Raw genomic sequence first — 24,421 nt, 5'->3', positions numbered from 1 at the left:
CATTACGTATTGAATTAACAAGTTTGATTAATATTTTCATCTTTTCATATTCTCTATTCTTCTTTGTTCACAGGTAAATAAGTTTGATCCATTTATTTGTTGATTCATTTTTTTCTTTTTTAAGGTATATTCGACATATTTATCATTGTTCTGGTAATTATTTGTTTACTAATATGTAATTAAACATATTCTTGATTCATTTTTTCGTTTTCATATTTTTATATATTCTCTATTAAGTTATGTTTTTGAAAAGTTATATATGTTGCTGAATAATTGAGTTTAGTTTATGGAAAGAAAATTTGAGTTAGTAGAGAATTTGGATGACTTATTGGATGACTTATTTTTTTTGTTTAGAGACCAATCTATTTTTTCTTTAATCTAAGTTGGCATTAAGTTGATGTAAGTTGACATTTAATTTGATGTAAGTTTGGGATTATGGTTATTGTAAGTTAACATTATATATGTTGTAGGTTTATAACTGTTATAAGTTGGAATTAGTCTGATGTAAGTTGACATTAATTCTTATATGAATGAGTTTTAAGTTTGATATAAGTGGATTTTAGGTCTAATATAAATTGACATTGAGTCTGAAGTTAGTTGACATTAAGTTGATGTAAATTGGCATTTAGTCTAATGTAAGTTGGCTTTAATTCTATTGTAAGTTGGTATTGGGTTTGATATATGTTGGTATTCAATCTAATGTAAATTGGGATGAAGTCTGATATAAGTGATTATTAGGTCTGATGTAATTAATCAGACTTAATGCCAACTTATATCAGACTTAATGCCAACTTACAACATACTTAATGCCAACTTACAAGACACTTATTGCCTACTTACATGAGTACATCAAACTTAATGCACACGTACGTCTGATTTAGTTCAAACTTACAACACACTTAATGCCTACTTACATCAGATTTAATACTAACTTATAGTACACTTAATATCTACTTATATCATCTTAATGTATATTTATACTATATTTACGTTTCATACGTGATACCTAATTATATCATATCTAATACCAACTTACAGCACACTTATTGCCTACTTACATCAAATTGAATGTTAACTTACATCAGATTAATGCCAACTTACAACACACTTAAGATCTACTTACATCAGACTTAATGCCAATATACATCTTACCTAATGGCAATTTACATCAGACTTATTGCCTACTTACATCAAACTTAATATCAAACTTAATGTCAACTTACATCATATTTAATGCCAACTTACAGAGAACGATGTATTTTTAGTTGGCAAAGAATGTTTAAGCTGATTTTGAGCCTGACGTAAGTTGACATAAAGTTTGAATTAAGTTGGCATTTAGTTAGTTGTAGTTAGTATGAAGTCTGATGTAAGTAGAAATTAAATTTTATGTAATTTGGCATTAAGTCTAACTTAAGATTGCACTAACCATAATATTTAAGTTGAGATTAATTGTGCTTTTAAGTTGGTATTAATTATTAAATTTAATGTGTTATATATTATATATTATATAATTTGGCATTAAGTCTAACTTAAGATTGCACTAATCATGAAGAAGTCTTTAAAAAGTCGATATGAATAATATATTATATAAATTGGCATATTATGATGTAAGTTAGGATTATATAACATAAGTCTACATTAAAACGATGTAAGTTGCATTAAAAATCAGTTATTAAATAGTTATAAAGAAGTTTTTTTTTATAGACGTTATTGAGGGTCAATTCAAAATGAAATTATATTTGATTTTGAATATTTAGTATGAAAGTTTTTTTTATTAAGATTAATGCATAATAATTACCTAGGTAGTTTTCAAAAAAAGTGGTTAATAATTCATTGGAATATAGAAGGTGTTTTTTGAAACTCACAAACTGCTGTTGGGATTTGAAATTTTTTTTTTTTTGTTTTTAAATTAGGCTAACAACATATGAACTGAGCTTGAGCTTGAGCTTGAGAACCGTCACTAAAAAAGCTGATTTTCTAATCTGACAGATATTGTAAGTGCCAAACAGATCAGCAACCACTTACTAGTAATTAAATTTGATCACGAGTTAAAATTTATACAACCACGCCAAGAAAGATGGGCACGTACTAATAGCCCAAAAAAGTACTCCATAATAGTCCACACCAAATCCTGGTAACTTTAACTCCAAACGAAACAAAACCATTATTAAATACTTTTAACATAAGCAAACAATAACATGAGTACACAAAACCTCTAAGACTACTGCAAAAATCAAATACTTTGTGAGTCGTGCCTCGTGACTCCCTTTCTGCCCATGACAAAGGTTGAATTGCAACTAAAACTCACACATCGAACATAGAAATTAACATGGCGTAAGGCCGCTTAAGTCTAAGATGAAAAGAGATGACTAAATCGAGGTAGGACCGGTACTTTAGACTAAAGACGATATGAATCTAATAAACCTAGCTACTATACTGGAGTTTCATGCTCAAAATACAAAGCATAATCTCCAACTTATCACTACTGTGGCTGACCCTCGCCTGATTCACGTTTTCCTGCAGCTTCCTTGATCTCGTCACCACCCTCCTCCTGAAGAAGATAGATTAAAACGGTCAGATGAAGAGTCGAGATTGTAGCTAAAGGCTATATCATGTCAGACACAACAGGGGGGAAATCAGATAATCAAACAAAGAGATTAAGAGAAGGGTGCCTGCTCAAGCAAATTCACTATAAACTAAAACAAAGATAAATAATGCTTTTGAGACCGTATTGTCTCTTTCTCAACTTTGAAAACCCCCAAAAAATTACGAATATCATAAAGTCAAGAATAGGATTTATGTAATGACTGAATTCTTAAAACAACTAAATATCGATGCTTGCAGTAGCAGGAGCACAAATGCAGAGTGCAAAGTACAAGTGCAAGATAGACTGGCAAAATATTAGAAAACAACCTCATTGCTAAGGAGAGGTGGCTTAGAACACCCACAGTAAAACCATACTACGTCAGAAATCATCGGGACTTGGGACATCATATCAATTGCGTGGTCCTAATAACTTCAGAAAGGAAGTTCAAGCCTTCCTTGAATATTACTTTCAAACTTTACGTTGATAAATCTCATTTTAACTTCATCTGTTGCATACACGCAATCAGTTCCTTTTCCCATATGATGCCATACATAAATTCATCTCACAATGGAGCCAATCAGTCAACAGTATCATTAATTTTTTCCATCTCGATCAACAAGATATTTAATTTTGAATCTTCAACAACACAATTTTAAAAAAAAATATTTATCACAAAAATGCAAATCAAGTTCAAATAGACCAAACAATAACTAAACAGGCATAGAAAAAGTTAATACCGCATTGTCCGAAGTCCAAAGAGTCAAGTTGTCTCGCAGAAGCTGCATGATCAATGTACTATCCTTGTATGACTCCTCTCCCAATGTGTCGAGTTCAGAGATAGCCTCGTCAAAAGCCTACAGAGTACAAGAATTAGTTGCAAGTCTAACAGCACACAAACTCATAAACTCTAGAGTCTAGACCATGAGCAACCTCAGAAAAGAGTTAAAAAGCCAAGTGAATTTAGATGGTCATCCATGTCAGAAACAATGTTTACTATGTAGCTGTTTTCTAAAAATGCTTATATGTTTTAAACATAATCATTATGAAATCAACATTTAGCTTAAAAGAAGCATAATTCAATTACCTCCCAAACATAGGCACAAAAGGAACTCAATAAGCTAATGGTTTGCATGCTCAACAATAAAGCTTCTCACTAACACATGATAATTTCATTTTAGCAACAAGCAGTATCATCAAGTTCATTAGAATATGATACCTGTTTTGCAAGATTGCAGGCACGGTCAGGTGAATTCAGAATCTCATAGTAGAAGACTGAGAAGTTAAGAGCAAGCCCAAGCCTAATTGGATGAGTTGGGGCCAATTCAGCAAGAGCAATATCCTTGAAAGAAAAACAAAAAAATTACGCCAGCACAAGTCAATAAAAAGAACAAATATGATACCGCAAAAAATATAAACAAATAATATCATGAGACATAAACGCACCTGAGCAGACTTGTAGGCCAAAAGGGTATTTTCAGCAGCCTCCTTGCGCTCAGCTCCAGTCTTGAACTCAGCAAGGTACCTGTGATAGTCACCCTTCATCTTAAGGTAGAAGACCTTAGACTCAGCTGAGGAAGCTGAAGGGATGAGGTGTGACTCGAGGATATTCAAAATCCCATCACAGATCTTGCTAAGCTCAGTCTCAATCTTACCCCTGTATTCCTTAATGGTAGCAACATGGTCTTCATTTCCTCTGCTTTCCTCCTTCTGTTCAATAGAGGAAATAATCCTCCAAGAAGCCCTCCTTGCACCAATAACATTCTTGTAAGCTACAGACAATAAATTCCTCTCCTCCACAGTTAATTCCTCAGCATCTGCCATCTTTGCAACTTTTTCCATGAACTCCACCATTTCCTCATAGCGCTCAGCCTGCTCAGCCAACTTGGCCAAGTACACATTTTCTTCCCTTGACGAATCAGCTGTCATTTTCACAATCTGGCACCACAAAAGCACAACATATAAGCCAGAATCTCATCAAAAGCTTTCAAAAAAACAATGCCAAAGCCTTAATCTCAATTGCTTATGGCAACAATTTGAAAATTCCAACAAGACGTAGTATGTTAAAGTGCAACCAAAACTTTCCGCCTTTACGATATAAACCATAAATCTTATATCTTGATAAATTTAAGTTCACTTCCACCCTAAATTGTTCCAATAAGGGAAAAGGGGCGTGTCCAAAATCTGAATGGCATTCTATAATAATAACAATGCAACATTATTTGTAGATCTATTAAATCAACCAAGCATCGTGGTTTCAATTTCTAAATTTAATTTTCAAAAATTAAGGCCTCAATGCAACTGTATCTAAGAAACCCTAATTTTTTCACAATGCTTATTGAATAACAAAGTTTTAAGCAGACAAAAGAAAAAACCCAAAATCAACAGATATGGATTTGCAAGTTATTAACAAGAATGGCAGATTTTGCGGTTCTTTTCATGAATCTTACTATCAATTTGCAAATCATTAAAGAATATTAATACTGTCGTTTTGAATCAATTGATTAACGTATAGGCAAGACAAAATCAATAAATAAACAATCAAGAAATCAATTATTGAACTTCAATCAAACCTGAACGCAAATTAAATTCAAACACAGTCAATGCGTCAACAAACTTATTTCGCACGAAATTAGTTAATTAATTAATTAATCTACAATAAATCAACAAAAAAGTAATAATCAATAGCGTAACAAAGAAAAAAGCAATCGAAAAAGTTCAGAATCTAAACCAAAGACACAATCTAACAACAAATACGAAATCGAAAACAACAAAAATAAAAACCCTAATCCTTACATTGAAAATAAATCAAATCAAATTAACACAAGAAGTCAAGAACATAGTCGGAAAGAAATTTGAGATCTAATGAGAATATGAGACGAAGAAGAAAGAGAACGAAAAGGACGAAGAGAACAAAAAAGGACGTACCGGATGTTATGGGGGAAGAGAGAGAAAGTAAGGTACAGATTGGAGTAGCGAAAATGGAGGAAGATAAAAATGGTGGAGAATTTATTGAGAAAATATAGAAAATATGAGGTCCAATTCAGAGATGACAGATGGTTGGGAAGGGTGGATCCGATTTATTTATTGTGGGCCGTGTGAATGGGTTGAAGTTATTAAACCCGACAATGATAGTTGGGTATTTCATCATTTGTCTCGACAGATTTATAATTAGTCAAATTCTATAGTTGATTATTTTTATTATTTTAACGCACTAAATGTAAATGGGTCAACTTAATAGAGATTATCTCACAATGAGACCGTCTCATTTAAAAATTTGTTAAACTTCATTTGTTTCGCTCCATTTGTTAATCAAATTATAAACTTTCATATTCTAATTAAATATTTCATTTAATTTCGCATGTTTATCGATGTATTATTTCAATCTTAAATATTTCTTTTATTGTGCTTTATTATAAATTATAAAAGATTAATATCAATAAAGTTGACTCAAACTTATAATTAACCCAAATCAACGTCAAATCGAGTTCAAACCAAAATATTAGATACGTCATTCTAGATTTTCATGCTAAGTTTGAATTATTTTAGATCAACTTAAAGTTTTGACTTGATTTAAAAAGAGTTTGTGACTTTTGGTTGGCTTTTCATGTCACAAACTCGTTTTAACTCAAGTCAAAACTCTAAGCTGACTAAAATGACTCAAACTTAACATGAAAATCTAGAATGACCTATTTAAAATTTGACCAAGGAAAATAATTTTACAATCTAACAAGAATTGTAAGAAAGCTGAGTTTACCCATGTATGTTTCTTTCAAAATTTAACTCAATGTGATCAAGATCTATTATTGATCAAAATTATAATTAACCCAAATTCATAATTAACCAAATATGGTATTATTCAATAAAAACTTAATGCAAACTTAATAACGCGTGACTAAAATACAATGTGAACTCCAAATGAGGCAATCTAAAGATAACGCAAACTCATAGTTCTTTGTAGTAGAACCAACTCAAACCTAAATTATATTGATGCGACATGATTTTGAGTCACCTCATACGTTAGTGTAAACCAAACCTAATCCAATTCAGTATAATTGTAGTATTAAACCTATGATGACCTAAAGAAGCTAGACATAAACCAAACCTTGTTTTAATGTAACATGAGTGATGAGCCAAACAAATGTGACCTAAGAAAAAAAAGATCCAACTAAAAACCTAGCCAAGTAACTAAATTGACATTTAATTAGAATATAAAAGTTTATAAAGTCGACTTAGACTCAAACCATGTAGACCAACTTGGTATAAAGTCGACTAGAATTTGACATACTCGAGCTAATTAGTTGGCATAGCATACTCAAATCTAACATTGTTTTGATTAACGCTCAATCTAAAAATAAATGCACACAACCCTTATGTTGACCTGAAATGTGGTGACCTCAATCGACTTGAATCGGACTTAATGTTGACTTATGACTTGATAGATACATCACTACTCTTATGTCCATTTGATCCCAAAATATTAAGACACATACCAACCCAAATATTAAATAGTTGAACGCAATATTACTCTAAAGTAATCTAAAATTCAATTTGACTCGGCTTGTAACATAAAAGCATTATGAATTTGATCCAAATTTAATATTATTCAACTCGATGCTAAACTCAAACATAAGTTTATCCAACATTAAATTAATTTAAATCGTACCCAAATCGACTAAGGTAGTGTTTGGGAACATAGAACTCATTTGAAAATAGAAAATTTTAATTTGGTATTCAAATTCAAGAATTGTAAATGACACCTAAATGCTTGAAATTTGCAGATTTTGATACTTGACCAATTTTACATTGTTATTGAAATTCTATATAGAATTGACCCAATTTCACATTTTCAAATTTAAAATTTACCAAACATAATATTTAACCCAATTCAACATTTAGAAATGAATTTCAAGTTGTCAAACAAACCATTAATTTGAATCCACATTAACTTGAAGCACATGTGTATACCCACTTCAAAACCTAATACTAGGGATGGGCAAGGGTCTAAGACCCTACCCCAACCCTACCCTTTTTTAAGGGTAAGGGTCTATTTTTTTGGACTCTAAGGGTCCGAGTCTAAAAAATATTATAAGGTTCCGATCCGAGTAGACCCAGACCCGACCCTTGGACCTTTTTATTTTTTATATTTCCTCAACTCCAATTGCTTCTGACCTAGTTGCTTCCTTCCTCCCCTCTTGGCTCTTGTTTCTGTTTCATTTAACCTCATTTCCTCATTTCTTCTGACGTAGCTGCTTCCTTCCTTTCTTGCTTCATCTCATCTTCCACCTATGTCCTCATTTCCTGAATCTCTTGTTCGGTTACTCCCCCTTCTCTCAATCTCTTCTTCAAATATTAAGGTTAGTCAATGGCGTCTAGGAAGAAAGAGGTACACGAAATTGGTTATTTTTTTCTTGTTGATTTTATTTTTCCTTTAATTTTGATTTTCTCGATTTTTTGATGGCTTCTTCAAATTTTAGGGCTTCTCAATGACTTCTCCCAAAATTGGGAGAAAGAGGTGCACGATTTTGATAGGTAAGATAGCAAACTTTGTCCATATAGATGCAAGCAGCAACAACATTTCATGGCTGAATTAATACAACCTTATTCTGAAAATTTCAAAGAAGAAAATAAAGTTTTTAGGGTATGATTTTAGACCCTAAGGGTCCGGGTCCAGAATCTGGTCTGGGTCAGGGTCTAAATTTTTAGACTATTAATATCAGGGTTCGGGTTTGATCCTACCTTAAAATTAGGTTCCGAATTCGAGTAGGGTTCAGACCCGATCCATACCCTTTAATGCCGATCCCTACCTAATACTATTGTACTAAACTATTATCCACCCAATATGATTTAGGGGCCGTTTGGTTCGCACAAGAGAATCGGAATGGAATGAGGAAAGGGAATGGAGGAGAAAGGAATGGATTCCCCTAATTTAGCCTAGTTGTTTAGCTGTGTTCAGGAAACGAAATGAAATGCTCATTGATTCCCTTTGTGACTGTTTGGTTCAAGTTAAGGAATCAAATTATGAGTTTTTAAATTCTTTTATATTTTTTCCAAAAATAACTAGTTATTATATGATAAACTTGATAAACTTATTTTTTAAAAAATATCATTAATTTGTATCATCTTTTCCTGTAATATGTATCTTTCTAGCTCCATTGATTACAAATAATAATAATAATAATAATAATAATAATAATAGCAATAATAATATAAATAAAATTAATAACAATTTTTTTTAAAAAAAAATTACCAGTCGCACAAAAAGTGCGACTGGTATTTTTTTTATTTTCGAATTATGAAATTTTTTTGTTTAATTAATTTATTTTTTAAGTTATTGTTATTTAAATAAATGTTGTAATAAATTATTTTATTTTAATATAATATTATATTATGATAATGTTATTATAATAATTAGTTTTGAATTTAAATAATTTATTTGTTTGTTTAATTATTTTTTAATATAATAATAATATATTAATTAAAATTTAGTTGTTAATTAATTTTTAATTTTTTATTAATAATTTTTTTATTAATTTAGTTGATAATAGTGTTATTATGTCCAATGGCAAATTCATAATTTTTTGAAGTCTAGGGGCAAATTCGTAATTAATTAGAGGGTGGCGGTAAAATGAAAATTGTGGCGAATTATAATAATACCCATAAATCAAAGTTCAAATTTTAAGTGATGGGTAATGAAGTGGGGAATGGAATGGGAAAGTGTAGGAGGGGGTGGGGAATGAGGGATAATAGTTTGGGGTAAACCCAAAACTAAAATGGGGGAAAGGGAATGATAGAAAGTGACAAACAAACAACAACAAAGGTAATTGAGTATTTTCATTCCCTTTCCCTTTGATTATTACCCCCAACCAAACGGCCCCTTATACCCTTTTTAAATTTAATCAAAATCAATTTATTACCGACTTGGTATAGGCTCAAGTCTAAATTCAGATTTAAATCAATTTAAACCTTTGAATGAACCTGACTCGAGTATGATTTAAACCAATTAAAAATCCAACTAATAATCAAAAATTATTGTATGAATCAGGGCTGTTTCTGAGGGTAGTTTTGAGGTGCAATCGTCTAAGACTCAAATTCAATTAATCTTTATTGTTGAAAATTAGTATGTGCATAAATATTTTATCATTTTACGATCTTAAATTTGTACATTTTATTTGACATTAATGTGATGGAAAAGAAGAGAAACTTTATGATTCATAGTCGGAGAAAAAAAGAACCGAAAATTTACTTACAAGACCCTTTTTTCTATGTTTCGCCTAGGGTCAAAAATTTGTGAGGAACGACACTGGTATAAATCTATTTTAAAACAGTCCATCTTGTATAAGACTGTCTCACCATGAGACGGGTCTATATAAAAGATTCATTTGTAAAAAAATAAAAATTCAATATCCACTGGTACATAAAGCGTTTTATAAAAATAGTTTAAAATAACACAATTAATGCGACTTCGATAAAAAATGAGTAAATTTAAAATGAGATGAACCCATTTATGACCAAAAAGCTTGATTGATACGATTTCAATGGGAGGTGTTTTTTGTAGAGGGAATTGGTTGGGTCTTTGGGTCGAAGACTTGGATTAAATAAAGTATTATGTTTGTATATGGGTTATGGGCATGGGCCTTTCAAGTCTCAAATTTCCAAGTATCATTTTTAATGTTTAATAATGGGTAGGAGAATATTTATAGTGAGACTTGAATTTGTTAGAAAATAACACTTTTACCATTGATGAAATAAAAAGACAAAAATATAATAAGGATAAATTAATAATTTTGTAACTATTTCAATTATTTCCTTTTTCATTCTTAAACTTTATTAAAAATATTACTTCTTCCGTCCCATTGCATTTGGTGAATTTTTCATTTTATCCGTTCTACTTAATTTACATCATTTTCATCTTTTGGTGATGGCCCATCACTTTTTTTTAATTTCATCAATACATTTTAACTCTCTTTTAATATCATCTACAAAATTCATTCTTTCTTTATTTATTACCTATACTTGAAAACTATTCTCTTTATCATTTAATGTAAATCAAAGAGGAACGTGTAAGTCTCCCCCATTTACATTCTCATTTACCAAACACCGGCGGTTTTATAACTGAAATCATCTGGTAATGTCAGATTGGTAGTATAAAAAACCAGAGAAAACTACATCATGGAGGTTGAAGAAGGTGAAACAATTTCTCAAACCTTTGATTTGTTTAATCATTTCCCTTTATCATTTAATTATCCAAATGTTAATTCTTATGCGCAGTATGATCCGGACATTAGTAATTTGTTTTTCTGATTTCTGCTGGTATTTCTAATTGTTTTATCAATTGTGAAGTCATGATTTTTACATTGAGTTCTATTGTTTACTTCATAAGTTGATTTTAGGGCAAAATTGCTCGTAACTTGCCCATGTGAAAAAATTAGGGTTTAACATCATGCTTTGGTTTGGTTGTATTCATACTATTATGAACCCTTATTGGAATTTTGTTTTAAAAGAAGGGGAATGAATTAGGGTTTAACATCATATATTTTTTTTGTATTAAAAAAAAAGTGTTTTGAGATTAGTAAAATGAGATATGCCAGTTAATAGTATAGGAAAATGCTGCTAGTATATCTGAATTATTTATAGTCCTACTTATGTCTCATAGTGTCATTGTAAGGACCCTCGTGATGAGAATATTGGTTAGCTTTTTTTTCCGCACTCTTCAGACTCTGTCTTGGACGGGACTCTTTGAGATGATGATTGAGTGTCATTGTAAGGACATGGGCTTGTTAGTTATGACTAAATTTATCAGAACTTATTGGATGGTAAAAATGTTCGAGCATAAGTGATGGGTGAAACTTATTGGAACAAAACACAATTAAGTTTATTAGAACTGAATTGATCTATTGAAGTGGAACTATTGATTGGTTCATATAGTCGACTCTAGTTAGTTGAGATTAGGGTTTAGCATTGTTGTTGAAAACTCAACTTAACTTATTGGAAGTTATTGAACCGAGGTGTAAACTGAATTGAAATTGAACTATACATATTAGGTTTGAACTGATATGACCTTACTAGAACTTTTTGACTTGTGAAATGTGAGAGTAAATGGGCAAAATTTATATTAGAATTGAATAGTTACATAGTATTATGAGGGTGATGCGGTTATCATAGCACTTAAATATCGGTTGAAATATAAGATATCCCTTGATTTGGTCCAAAGTGTAGTTTGTTTACACTTATACAAGGCGGTCAATTCGATGTGATGCGGCCTTGTTTTACTCTATGCGGTTGATGCATTGTCTATGAAATTTCAAGTTCATAGATGACGATACTATCTAGTTATTTGACATTTGAGAGGATGTTGATGTGTGGCTTGAGTTTCTAACATCTTGCACATGCCCAAAACTATACCTTAGTGTACTCCTTTTTGATGGCATTTTCATTGTCACATGATTTACTAATCTCCTTGCGAATTGCGAATAAAAAAAAAGCGAATTATGATCAGTTTTGGGCTGTTTTAGGGTCATTTTGAGCGAATTGCGAATACAATAGGTAAATTAACTAGCGAATCATGTTACAATGGGCATTACTAATCCTTTTTTGCAAGACAGAATAGTGAAAACAAAGGATATTAGCCTATTAGCCGCACCTAAGTGTACTCTTGCAATAAGATATCCTGTGCTATCAAACATTTTGCACATGTCCAAAATTACACTTAAGTGTACTCTTGTTCAGCTGTTGTTTATTGGTTTTGGGAATTTTAGTTATTAGCCTATTAACAATGGTGAAATTGAAGTATATTTTCTTGTAATAATAATAAAGAATTTATGATATAATATTCTCATTTTTGTTCAATATGTAACATACTAATTTACATTTGCTGTAACGATGACTTTGTTCTTGAAGCAATGAAGAAAGAACACATGCTCCAGGAGTAGGCCAAGAGCTCTAGAGTTTCCTTGTCAACCATCTACTCTGAGGGAGATTGTACTCCTCAAAAATTAGTATTTTTAGGAGAAAATTCTCTTAAAATATAAGGTATGCTTATAATTTCTTTGCTTTTATGTGTTTTGTTTTATTTCTGTATGATTATTATGTGTTATATTTTTTGTTTTTATATATAAATTTATAGTTTCATCAATAATTAAGTTTGAATTAATATACTCTTTGGTTTGTATTTTGATAATAATAATTAGTTTGTTTTTTAAAATTTATCATAGGTTTACGCAATGGCTCATGATGGTAGTAATTTAGAAGATCCGAATCCTCAAGCTAAACAATTTTTCGACATGCTAAGTGCTGCAAATAATCCGTTGTATTTTGGGTGCGAAACTTACTCTCAAATGTCGATTATCGAGAGAATGATGAATTTAATGGCAGATCATAATTGTTCAGAGAGGTTGTATGACGAGTTGTGCTATGTGATGCATGAGACTTTACCCCAACCTAACTTGATGACATATAGTTTTAATGACACAAAGAAGCTAATAGCGGGGCTTGGATTGCAATTAGAGAGTATTGATTGTTGCATTAATGGGTGTATGATCTACTGGGGTCGTACGGCGGATACTAGAGGATGCGAAACATGTTTGAAAACAAGGTGGGTTAAAGACGATTTGGGAAATAAACGCATTGCAAGGAAACAATTTATATATCTTCCCATAAGTACACTATTATAACGATTGTATGCCTTTTAAGTTACTGCTTGTGAAATGAGATGGCACGCTGAGCACCACAGAGAAGAGGGGGAAATATGTCACCCATCAGACTTGGAGGCTTGGTTAAACTTTAACGCAGCACATCCAGTGTTTGCAGCTGAGACGAGAAATGTGAGGCTCGGTTTGTATACAGGCGGATTCAACCCATTTGGAAACTCGAGAAGGCAGTATTCATCATGGCCAGTGATTCTGACACCTTACAACCTTCCTTCGTGGATGTGCATGAAGACACCATACATGTTCTTGACAGTGATTGTGCCAGGGCCTAACAATCCAAAGTAGAACATCGATATTTACTTGCAACCTTTGATCGAAGAACTTAAGATGTTGTGGAAAAACGGTATCGTGACCTATGATGTGTCCACACGAAAAAACTTTTGTCTTAGAGCGACCTTGGTGTGTACGATCAATGACTTTTCGGCATATTCGATGTTATTAGGATGGAGTACTCACGGTAAAAATGCTTGTCCTTATTTGCATGTCTGATTCAAAGGCTTTTTATTTGAGAAATAGTAGGAAAATGTGTTGCTTTGACTGTCATTGAATGTTTTTGTCTGACTATCATCCGTTCAGAAGAAGGAACAAGGCTAATTTTATGGCAAGGGTTCAGGAGGAGGATCATGCCCCTTATACTCGCACCGGTGTTGAGTTACTTGAGGAGCTTAACATGCATGGGATGAAGAAAGTGTGAGAATGGTGCACGGGAATATAGTGAGTATTATGGTCCGTTGACTGAAGGGTGGGAAAAAAGGAGTGTATTTTGGGATCTAATATTGGAAAACAAATATGATCAGACACTATCTTGTTGTGATGCACATAGAAAAATAAATTTTCGATAATATTTTCAATACAGTTTTGCGTGTGGAAAAGAAAACGAACGATCATCTTAATGCACGTAGAGACTTGCAAGACCTTGGCATTAGAAGTATATTGCATCCAATAGGGAAATCCTAATGGCATCATACACCCTAGATGATGGACAAATGTATGTTCAACTTGATTGGCTTAAGACTTTGAGGTTTTCAGATGGTTATGTAACCTGCTTAGCAAGGAACATTGACATGACTAAATATTCTATATTTGTGTTGAAAAGTCACGTTTTCATGCAATGCTTAGTTCTAATTGCTTTTTGTGAATTGCTTTCTTTACCTATTTGGGAAGCTTTCACTGAGCTAAGCTTGTTTTTCATATGTTAACTTCCCCGAAACTCAAAATGGTAGATTTGAGAAAGTTGGAGGTTGAAATACCAGTTATACTATGCAAATTAGAGAAGATCTTCCCTCCCTCGTTCTTTGATTGCATGGAGCTTTTGCCTGTCCACTGACCTTACGAGGCAAGAATAACTGGACCAGTTCAGTATAGGTAGATGTACCCATTTGAAAGCTATATACACATCATCCACTTATTTTCATTATAAGTTTCACTATATATATATATATATATATATATATATATATATATATATATATATATATATATATATATATATATATATATATATATATATATATGTATTAATTCTTTTGTATACACAACATATAGGTACTTACGGCATCTTAAAATCAATGTGAGAAACAAAGCTCATGTTGAAGCATAAATGTGCAATCAATATCTTGCCAAAGAAAGTTTACTTTTTGTATATCATTACTTTGAGCCAGAGTTACGCTGCAGACATAAAGACGGATGAGGATAGCGATTGTAATAATAACAGATCAGACGTTTTTTCAATTTTGACTCACCTTGTAAGATTTTATGGGATGGGGAAAAGAAAAAATTGTTGAATTCCATTGATCTTAAAATTGCACACCGGTATATTCTGATGAATTGTTTTGAAGTTAAACCTTATATGAGAATGTTCACTAGAGAGCTCCATTTGAGATTTCCTTCTATGCCACGTCAAGAGTATGATGCTTTTGTTGAAGAGGAATTTCCAAAATTCTTTAATGCATATGTAAGTTCAATAACTTTAATTAATTGATATATTGCATCAATTTTATATTACTCAATTATGTTATTTTATAGGCTAGAGCCGATCATCTTGATAATGTTACGAATGGTCAATACTGAAGGATATGGCAGAAGGATATTTGAAATATGCTAAAAATTATAATATTTGTCATGTCAATGGGTGTAAGTTTTACACTAACGCACATGCCACAGATAACAGTGGAGTGTGTGTCAAAGCAATTGATAAAAGTCAAGATGGAGATGACTTCTATAGTCGGCTTGAAGACATTATAGAGCTTGAATATTCGGCAATGCCAATCAAGAGAGTGACCATGTTCAAATGTCACTGGTACGAACCGACTCATTATAGACATGGACACCAGCACACGTATTCATGAACACTACTGGATAGTAGATATCCACATTAATCGGTCATATGGAAAGTACGTCCATTTGTCCTAGCAAGTCAAGCTTCTTAAGTATATTACATACCGTATCCAAGTTTAAGGCAAGATTTACGAGATTGGCGAGTTGTGTTTAAAGTCAAGCCAAAGAAATACGAAGTTGGAGTTGAACAAAACAATAACATTGATGAGAACACGTTTCAAGAGGAAGAGCACATAAAATTTCATGTCTCTCATGAAGACATTATTGAGTCATCACTCCTCGATCCTTCTAGAAAGTTCATTAAGTGCGATGATGAGCTCAAACCATCCACCACAATTCTCGAGGAAGAACCTGATATTGATTTCATATTATCAGTTGATAAGCAAATTGATGATGCCGAATATTTTAGTGATTCGGGTTAGACTAATATTAGTATCTGTATTTCTATTTAACTATTGTTGCAATCTTTTCGCATATATAATCTTGTACTAAACTATGGTTATTTTTTTTGAATATACGCATTTTGTCTTTCTAATATTAGAGCAACAGTAAAGAGAGCGGGTTGAAAGGAAAAGTTGAGGTGTAAAGGTTGCGGAAGAACAAAAATCGCATTGCCCTAACTTTACTCCACTGGAGTTCTATAGGGTCTTGGAAAATTACTCAGATACTTCAGTGTTTGAGGCCAAAAGCTCCCGAGGTAAGAGTAACAAGCAGGACGGCGATGCATCACCCCTGCCTAAATATTGTGGTGGACCCGTCTCTGCCGTGTGATTGCACCAAAGGATGATATTTTATATTAACATTATCTATCTTTAAATTATTTCACTTATAATCATTTATACTAATATAAATATATTTTTATAGATAGAAGAATTTGGCAATTTAGTGCCTACTCCTTATATGCTGTTATTACGGACCAAAGGAGTAAGCGACAAAGATGGCTAACGTGTCCTCATTGTTGAATACGATAAAAAAAATCAAAGTAAGGTAAAATTACATTAATATTTTAATTTGTTACGATTAATTTTTATCTAATTTTAATTTGTTTTTAACAGGCACACTACCGCAAATTGGAGGCAGAAGCAATAAGACAAGGTGAGACTCTTGCTCATTCTAAAATTTTTGTAGAGGTGATCATGAAGGGAAAATCGTGGATTAGTCTAGATTTGGTTGCTTTGTGGGATGGTCCTGGTTCATCTCCATCCAATTCGACCACGACACTACTGTTATTGATGGTGAATTATCAGGTTGAGATTTTTTTTTTTTTTTTAAATTAGTGAATTTTATTCAAAGAAAATTAAAGAGACATCATATGAAATCGCCGACACAAAAAATTATGGGGAAAAAGCCATTAACAACCATAAAATGTGAGGGAACCTTTTAACAAGACCGATACACCTGAAAAGTGGACTAAGCAACCAATTACACCTAAACCACACCATAGGGCCAAATACAAATAAACACTAAGACCTAAAAAGTCAAAATACCCTAGGTAAAGACACAAGCTAGCCCATTAATTACACCTAATACTAGTTGGCACACCAAAAAGATCTAATAAAAGACTAGGCCCAAAAACTGACAAGTTACCTAAAGGGTAGCACCATTAAAGAAGAGAACACCATGAAGCCGCCGCCACACCAATCTCACCACCCAATAACCCACCGGCCACTGCCGTTCCATTCTCAGACATCGAAACAAGACGAGAAACCTCGAGCCACCATAACAAAATAGGGAGAAATGAACCACAAATATCACTTCAACCCATAGCAAGCCAAGAGGGGATGACCAACACTGTCAGACCCTCAATACGTGGAGGCAGAACTCAACATGAACTACTAATGTGGTTTGTACAAGCTCAACTAGAAAAGTAATAGGGCAAAAGGTAGTCGTCCCTCTACGAGCTCGCCATTGAAATCACTCGAACTACACCAAAAACCTAAACAACCACCCTTTAGAACACACACCCATTAAGCTAACCCATCGATTTAACATACCATCCACCATCATGTCGCCCATGAAGGATACCCACAGAAAACTGGAGAAGACCACCACCCCACACACACCTACCATGGAGGACACCACACACTAGAAACAACAACACCACTTCAAAACATCAGCCACCAAACAAAACCCGACCAAAGAAACTAGTCACAAAAATGCCACCATCACCAATTCAATTTCGGCCACCCTCTTGATTATTCAACACTTCTAGATTTAGCATCAAGGACACAAAAATCTCCACTAAAACTTCGTGCTACCAAATAACAACTCGTCCAAAAGACTAGAGCCACCAGAAAATGCCACCATCCAATACCAACAACCTTAAACCACCATAGAAACGACCAAAACTTCACACCTAAAAACGCCCCAAGACACCTAAGATGACCTAAAGTAACAGAGAACTACCTAAAACACCAACAACCCTAAAACCACCAAAACTTCACACCCAATGTAGCCTAGATCGAAGGTTTGGTAGGCGTACCACAATCCAGATCGTTTGATCCCAATCGCGAGTCATTCGCGATCTGGTTCGTTATTTTCAGTCGATCCAATCTTAGGCTTAAACTAAATCAAATAGAAAAGAGAAGAGGACAGGACAGGAAGGAGAAAAGAGAAGGAAAAGAAAAATAGAGAAATAGAAAAAAAAAAAAAAAAGAAAAAAATACCATCAATGAGTATTAAACTCGGCATCAATGGAGAAATGGTGAATTCCGTTGATGAAGATGAACTGATTCAATTCAGCCGCCATCTATTTAGTTTCTTAGGGTTTTTTTCGTATGTTTTGATATAAATAGTGTTAGGTTTGGGCCTTTGAGCTACTTATGTTTAAAACTCATTTTTAAACTTAACATATTAAAACTTGGTCTTTCGGAAATGAAACTAAACATGAGTATGGTCTATCCTTTTATTTTTCTTTTTTTTATTTTTTCACTTGTAACTTATCTTACTTTTAAAATAGAAAGTACTTCATTTAAAAGTAATCGATCCAAAATTATACCTCAATCCGAAATAAATCGATCCGTGACCCTAAAAAACTCGAACCAAAATCGTTTCGATCCCACCTCAAATTTCTAACACTAGTGAATTGCGACCCCGATCCCGTTCCGCGACCCGGATCGTACCTCAATCCTGGTAAACTCACATGCACTAGTATTGTTCGAGCAGATCTGTAAAACCACCGAGATCAACCACCCAAAACACCATAGAAACGCCAATAAAAAAAACCCAACCCACCAGAGAAACGACAGCATACCAACCACCAAACACTCCGCCTAGAAAGGACACCAACACCGGAGAACATACCATGGAAACACGCACAAAGCCCTCAAAAAGACTCCCAAAAGGAGCCAAACACCAATGGAGCCTTCACTACCTGCAACAAACACTGACGTTAGGGAGAAGAGAGAGGGGAGAGGAAAGACAGAAGGTTGCCGCCGCCGCCAATAGGCCCTTCAAGGTTAGCAGCAATTATTAAACACTTTTGTAACTCATAGTCACAAGTTCTAAATTGCTCATTTTATTTGCTTCATATATTTGAGTCTACCCACCAAATGTCGAAGCAATTGAATCGCACTCAAACTCGAGTTAAGCTCAAGTTCGAGCAATTACACTCGACTCCGGACTGGACTTATTCATCACCATCATTCACTCCTATTTGCCAATCCCAAATAAAATATCTCTTCATAGTTCAACAATCAGCTTCGTTAATTGTTATGTTGAATGAAAGGTTGGTAAGGAGGCATATAACTTGAGAATCCAACTAAATTGCTCATTCTCACTTATTGTATGCTACAAATTACGTTTAAAATTTACAATGACAATACTATCTTATGAGCAACACCAACTTGTGTATAAGGTACAACACTTAAGTATAAATTTTATCGAAATTGTGTAAAATGACACTATTTTTTTCCCGACACCAACAAAACTATGTCATATGTTACACTTTGTGCAACAGTACCTTCCGCACCCGCTCCAATTAGCTAGTTGTTGTGATTCTATACACCCAAATTATTAATATTTTTGCAACCAATTTTTCCTTGGTTGTATCTTGTATGTAACAATTAGATAACATCAAGCATAATAGCCTTTGCCTAAAAGACAAAAGGGTGTTGATTGAATTGAAATTGGCCCTTGCCCCTACAGTTAACTACAGTTAGGGGCACTCATTGATCCCACAAAAATCAGAAACACAAAGAGAAAACTAAAGTGAAAAGATTGATGCAATAGGATTGAGTTTCCAAATATGCTAGAAACTTGATAACATAAGTCATTTACATCATGCCAACCAATGGGCTAAAATGCTTATATGTTAAGTTCTAACTAAAAGTATCAAACTAGCAAATCGTTTTATGACCTTTGCGCTTTTCATATTTGAGGACATCAAAACCTTCTTTGTTTTATTTATCTTGTACATTCAAGCATATAATGAATTTGATACTCCCTCCACCCTCCTATTTATCTATTTAGAGACATTTTCTTATTAGGTCAATTTATTGATTATGTCATATTTCTATTTTTGTTATTTTTTTGCCCTTTTATTCTTACTACAACAACACAACACACAAATATCAATGTCGTTTATGAAAAAAGAGAGCTTTCCATTTACTTTTAAGTGGTCACCCACTCCCCTTTGATTTTAGTGCAAAACTCAAATGTCCATTTATCTATGAATAGGAGGGAGTATATACAAAGATTTTTAGTTCTTAGTTAATACTAAATAATAAAATGACATATTTAATCATCGTGTAGTACTTCATATAATGTAGAGGTGTTCCTTTAAGTTATCGGGTTGATTTTGAGTTATGTGTTTCAGGTCGGTTTGAAATCGAATTTTGTGCCCGTATTTCATAAAATTGTAAATTATTTTTGAAGTAGGGTCAAATCGGGTTCAATTACAAGGTCAAGTAAATTTCGGGTCATCAGGTTTGTTTTGAACACCTCAATATAATGTTTGATATTAAGGTACAACTAAAAACAACCTCTTTATTATCACTAATACGGGTAAGATTGTGTACATCTGACTCTAAAACCTCAGTGTCGACCGACTCACGTTGCAAGTTAGTCGGCAAATATTCACCCAATATAAAACTTGTTGAGCAAATATGGTATAGGGTTGTCAAGATATGGCCATATAGGACAAGTAAAAGCTATAAAAGGGATAATATCATGTCCTTTTCTAACTCTCATGCACATATATAGAGTCAAAAAGATGGGTGAGAATTAAGAACAAAATATGTGGAAGCATAAAGCTACAGAAGATTTGCATATCCATATTGGTGATCAAAGATTTGTCTTTGGTTAGAAAGGGTGGCAAGATGTGTTACTATTTGATTAATGTGTAAGAATCCCTTCACAAGTACAATCTCATCATCCTCGTGGGAGGATCTCCATTTTTGTACTTTGGGAGATAATAAAGCATAATTAGAGTTACATAATAGGTTATGTTTAGAATATGGTAATCATCAATACCGTATTACATATGAACTCTGAAATTAAGCTTTTCGTTGAGTTGGTTTAACATGGCAAGCGTTGTCATGGGTTCAAATCTCATACACGACTTAACACATTAATTACACTCCACACTTAAAGAAGAATAGCAGCGCTAATTTATTGGAGACTTGTGTTGCATTGTAAAGGGGTGTGATAGGACATGTAATATATTTTGAACCCTCAACCTTCACAATGCAACACAATGGATGAGTTGGTTTGACCTGATATCATTAGCTTTCAGTTGAGCTGTAGTTTCTTTGACAATATGATACATTTTAGGATTTTTTTTAGGTTTAGTACTTCATCTATGGAATGGATGGGTGGTTTTGCATATCTAATCGACTTATTAGTGAAGGACATAGATAAGTGAAATGGTTTCTTTATGGAGTTAATTTTAAATTATAATAGATTTTAAAATAACTCCTTAAATGATATGCACCAGTCTATGTGAAGCTGTAAATGGTACTTACCATCAACAATCAAATATAAATAAGCTTTTTTCACAAGGGTATGTTTTCGACTCCACACTACTAAACCCTAACTATCTAGATGAAAGTATAGGCAGAAGCCACTTAATAACATCGAGATAATATAAAATTTTATTTTTTTCCTTGCATACATTCAAAAAGTTATGGATTATTTTTGCTAGGAATAAAATCCAAGTGGGACCTCTTTGAATATTGTATATGCTTAAGAGAAGTAAAGATTGGAGTTGTTTACTTGTTTTTGTTGTGGTTCCATGGATGTCATTCACAATAAGAGAATCTTCATGTTGACTCTTAATTCATAAGTCGTAAGTCATAAGAAACGCCGTTTAAAATCCATGCATTCGATGGATCACTCGATCAGATTATAACCAACAAACTTCTAGCATGTTAGGCCAACTTTTCATTTATATTCATGCATGAAAACTGATCCTTAAAATCTTTGAAATGTGTATTTTATGTCATATTGTAAGTACTGTGTACCTTGTATTGCTAAGGAAGATATATTTCTGGCTAAAAATTCTAATTAGAGAATATTTCTTTTGCTTTCTGACTGTTAGTACGTACTGCCCATATTGACTAATACTAGGATTTACAAAGAAAAAATTGCTTGTATTTGTGACCTAGAAATCTCTTAAATCTACAGAGGCGAATCGAGAATACTAGTATAAGGTGGATTGAACACTTACGTATGTTTGTATGTTGAACTAACTTGACCATCATTTTTGTGTGTTACATGTTAAAAATTCTATAAATGATTCGAGTTATGATATAGACAGATTCAAGTCTAGATTACCGAGGTTGTTTGAGTTGAGGTTTCATTGTACTCTTTAGTTCTATTATTTTGTTATCTTTACTAAGCTGTGTATTATTGTTTTTGGACCTATATCCAACAAAACATGATCAATGTTACGTAAACATGATTTAATACGAGAATTTGATTCAATAGAAGCTAAGATAGGGTGATTATCATATTGTCTAGATACGTTGATAATAATAATAATAAGTAAATATAAGTATAATATTCATCATAAATCAAAGATCTCATCTCACAAAAGTAAAACATAATATAACCATATTAATAAAAGGAAAATACCCTGAAATTAGATAAGTTTTTCCATCATGATGCAAACGACAAACGAGAAAAGCATATAATTTAAGATCTCTTTGTTATTATTTTTGTTTCATATTTAATTTACTATAAAAAAACCATAAACCAAAAATAGGAAATCAGAAAATTTAGTTTTTTTAGTTGCCAATTTTCAAAATCATTTACGTTAAAAAAAAATGACTAATTTTTCTTCATTACAGGACATATAAGCTAAGTATGAAAATTCAAAGTATAAAAAATAAATGTGAAAAATGATTAAAATGAGAAACTAATAATGTGAATATTATGGAAGATCTTCGACTTTATTTATTTATTTATTATTTGTGATGTCTGCAAGTCAAAACTAAAATCCAAAAGCAATGAAAAACAAGGAAAAAAGATGCTACTAGAAATAACCCATGGCTAGAATGAAGGATAAAGATAAAACTCTTAGAATTTATTTGAGCATATCTCAAGAATTTACTCAAAGTATCTTAAGAATAAGATTCTTAAGTTTGTATGTCCCTATGCATGCACTTATCATTTTGGAGGAATTAGCTTTCTTGAATGTAAAAGTTTTTCAAAACATGATTTAGTTCCAAAAATCATAATATTCTGGTTAATTAGAGACAGTTGTGATTGCGGTAATGAAATGACTATTAGTGAAACGAATATCATAATGATAAATATTGGTCAAAATTATTACATATTCCTCGAAACGTCCTAAAACATTTTTTTTAACCTTACAACGTGGAAAGTCAATTCGACAGTAAGTACAAATATATCCGTGAAATAGACTAAAGCACAACTAAAACAAGATATGCAATGATACTGATGCGATGCGGTGCGACCTTAATCCTCACTTTTTTCTAAAAAGTTTTCGTTGGGATTGGACTACTAAATTTGTTATTATTAATGTACTACAAAATAAGTTCACTAGATTAACCATATCCGTGTCAAATCTTGGGGCTAGGACTTGGATAGCCATACCATTAATACATGCTTCCTTTGATGTTTTAGCGAAACATTTCCCTAAGAACTATCTAAATACGTGCAACATTTCTAATTATGATAAATTTGTTTTTGGTATATTTGGCATTCCCACCCTGCTTGGACAATAAGGGAGTATTCTTAGTAAAACAACTTAAAAAGACAAGAAAATATTTTGAGAATAGACTTTAAAAAATAAATAATTTCTTTTCACATTATCTAATTATCATTTTTACTTGAAAAAAAAAATACTTTTGATAAGTTGAAAACAAAATATATGAATCTAATTTTCCATTTCTAGTAATTGGTTAAAGGTAGGATTACATTATGAGATACTAAAGTAAGTTATACATTACACTAGGTTAGATTACAATCAAGAGGTCCGTACAACCGACTCTTCAAACTTTTCTTTATTGGGTTTAATAAAATGTTGTTCGTGTATCTGATTTACGAGATATAAATTCGGCTCATGTCATAAGAGGTGACGATATTAAGTTGGTTATCAAATATGTTGCAATGTTCTTTGATCCTAAACTCATGCGTGAGTATGATAATGAAGCATGAGTATTCACAGTTAGATCAGTTGATTTGTTTTGATTTATATAATCGACTTTATATTATGGAGATTAGGATATTTCGGCTTCCTACATAAGCCTAAAAGGATGACCAAAATATTCGGTTTAGTGGCCTAACAAGACGTGGTAGAGGTGGAATTACATTCTCTGTTTGCCAA

General features: G+C 32.6%; 1 protein-coding gene and 1 long non-coding RNA gene across 2 annotated transcripts; one reads left to right on the top strand and one right to left on the bottom strand.

The window, feature by feature from the left end:
* Positions 1 to 2,153: 2,153 nt before the first annotated feature.
* On the bottom strand, positions 2,154 to 5,675 carry LOC130802306 (14-3-3-like protein). The gene is made up of 5 exons (XM_057666262.1): positions 5,513 to 5,675; positions 4,031 to 4,522; positions 3,804 to 3,926; positions 3,325 to 3,441; positions 2,154 to 2,551 (listed from the first exon to the last, which is right to left on the bottom strand). The coding sequence occupies exons 2-5, from the start codon at positions 4,511 to 4,513 to the stop codon at positions 2,483 to 2,485; spliced, it is 792 nt and encodes a 263-aa protein (XP_057522245.1). The 5' UTR covers positions 4,514 to 4,522; positions 5,513 to 5,675; the 3' UTR covers positions 2,154 to 2,482.
* Positions 5,676 to 10,422: 4,747 nt separating this feature from the next.
* On the top strand, positions 10,423 to 14,388 carry LOC130802304 (uncharacterized). The gene is made up of 3 exons (XR_009039765.1): positions 10,423 to 10,772; positions 12,485 to 12,616; positions 12,799 to 14,388. It is a non-coding gene; the product is annotated as an uncharacterized LOC130802304 (long non-coding RNA).
* The last annotated feature ends 10,033 nt before the right edge of the window (positions 14,389 to 24,421 follow it).

The sequence above is a fragment of the Amaranthus tricolor genome, chromosome 16 (genome assembly GCF_026212465.1).
Source record: "Amaranthus tricolor cultivar Red isolate AtriRed21 chromosome 16, ASM2621246v1, whole genome shotgun sequence".
NCBI lineage: Eukaryota > Viridiplantae > Streptophyta > Magnoliopsida > Caryophyllales > Amaranthaceae > Amaranthus > Amaranthus tricolor.
Note: the sequence above shows the minus strand (reverse complement) of the source record. Positions and strands in the feature narration are given on the sequence as shown.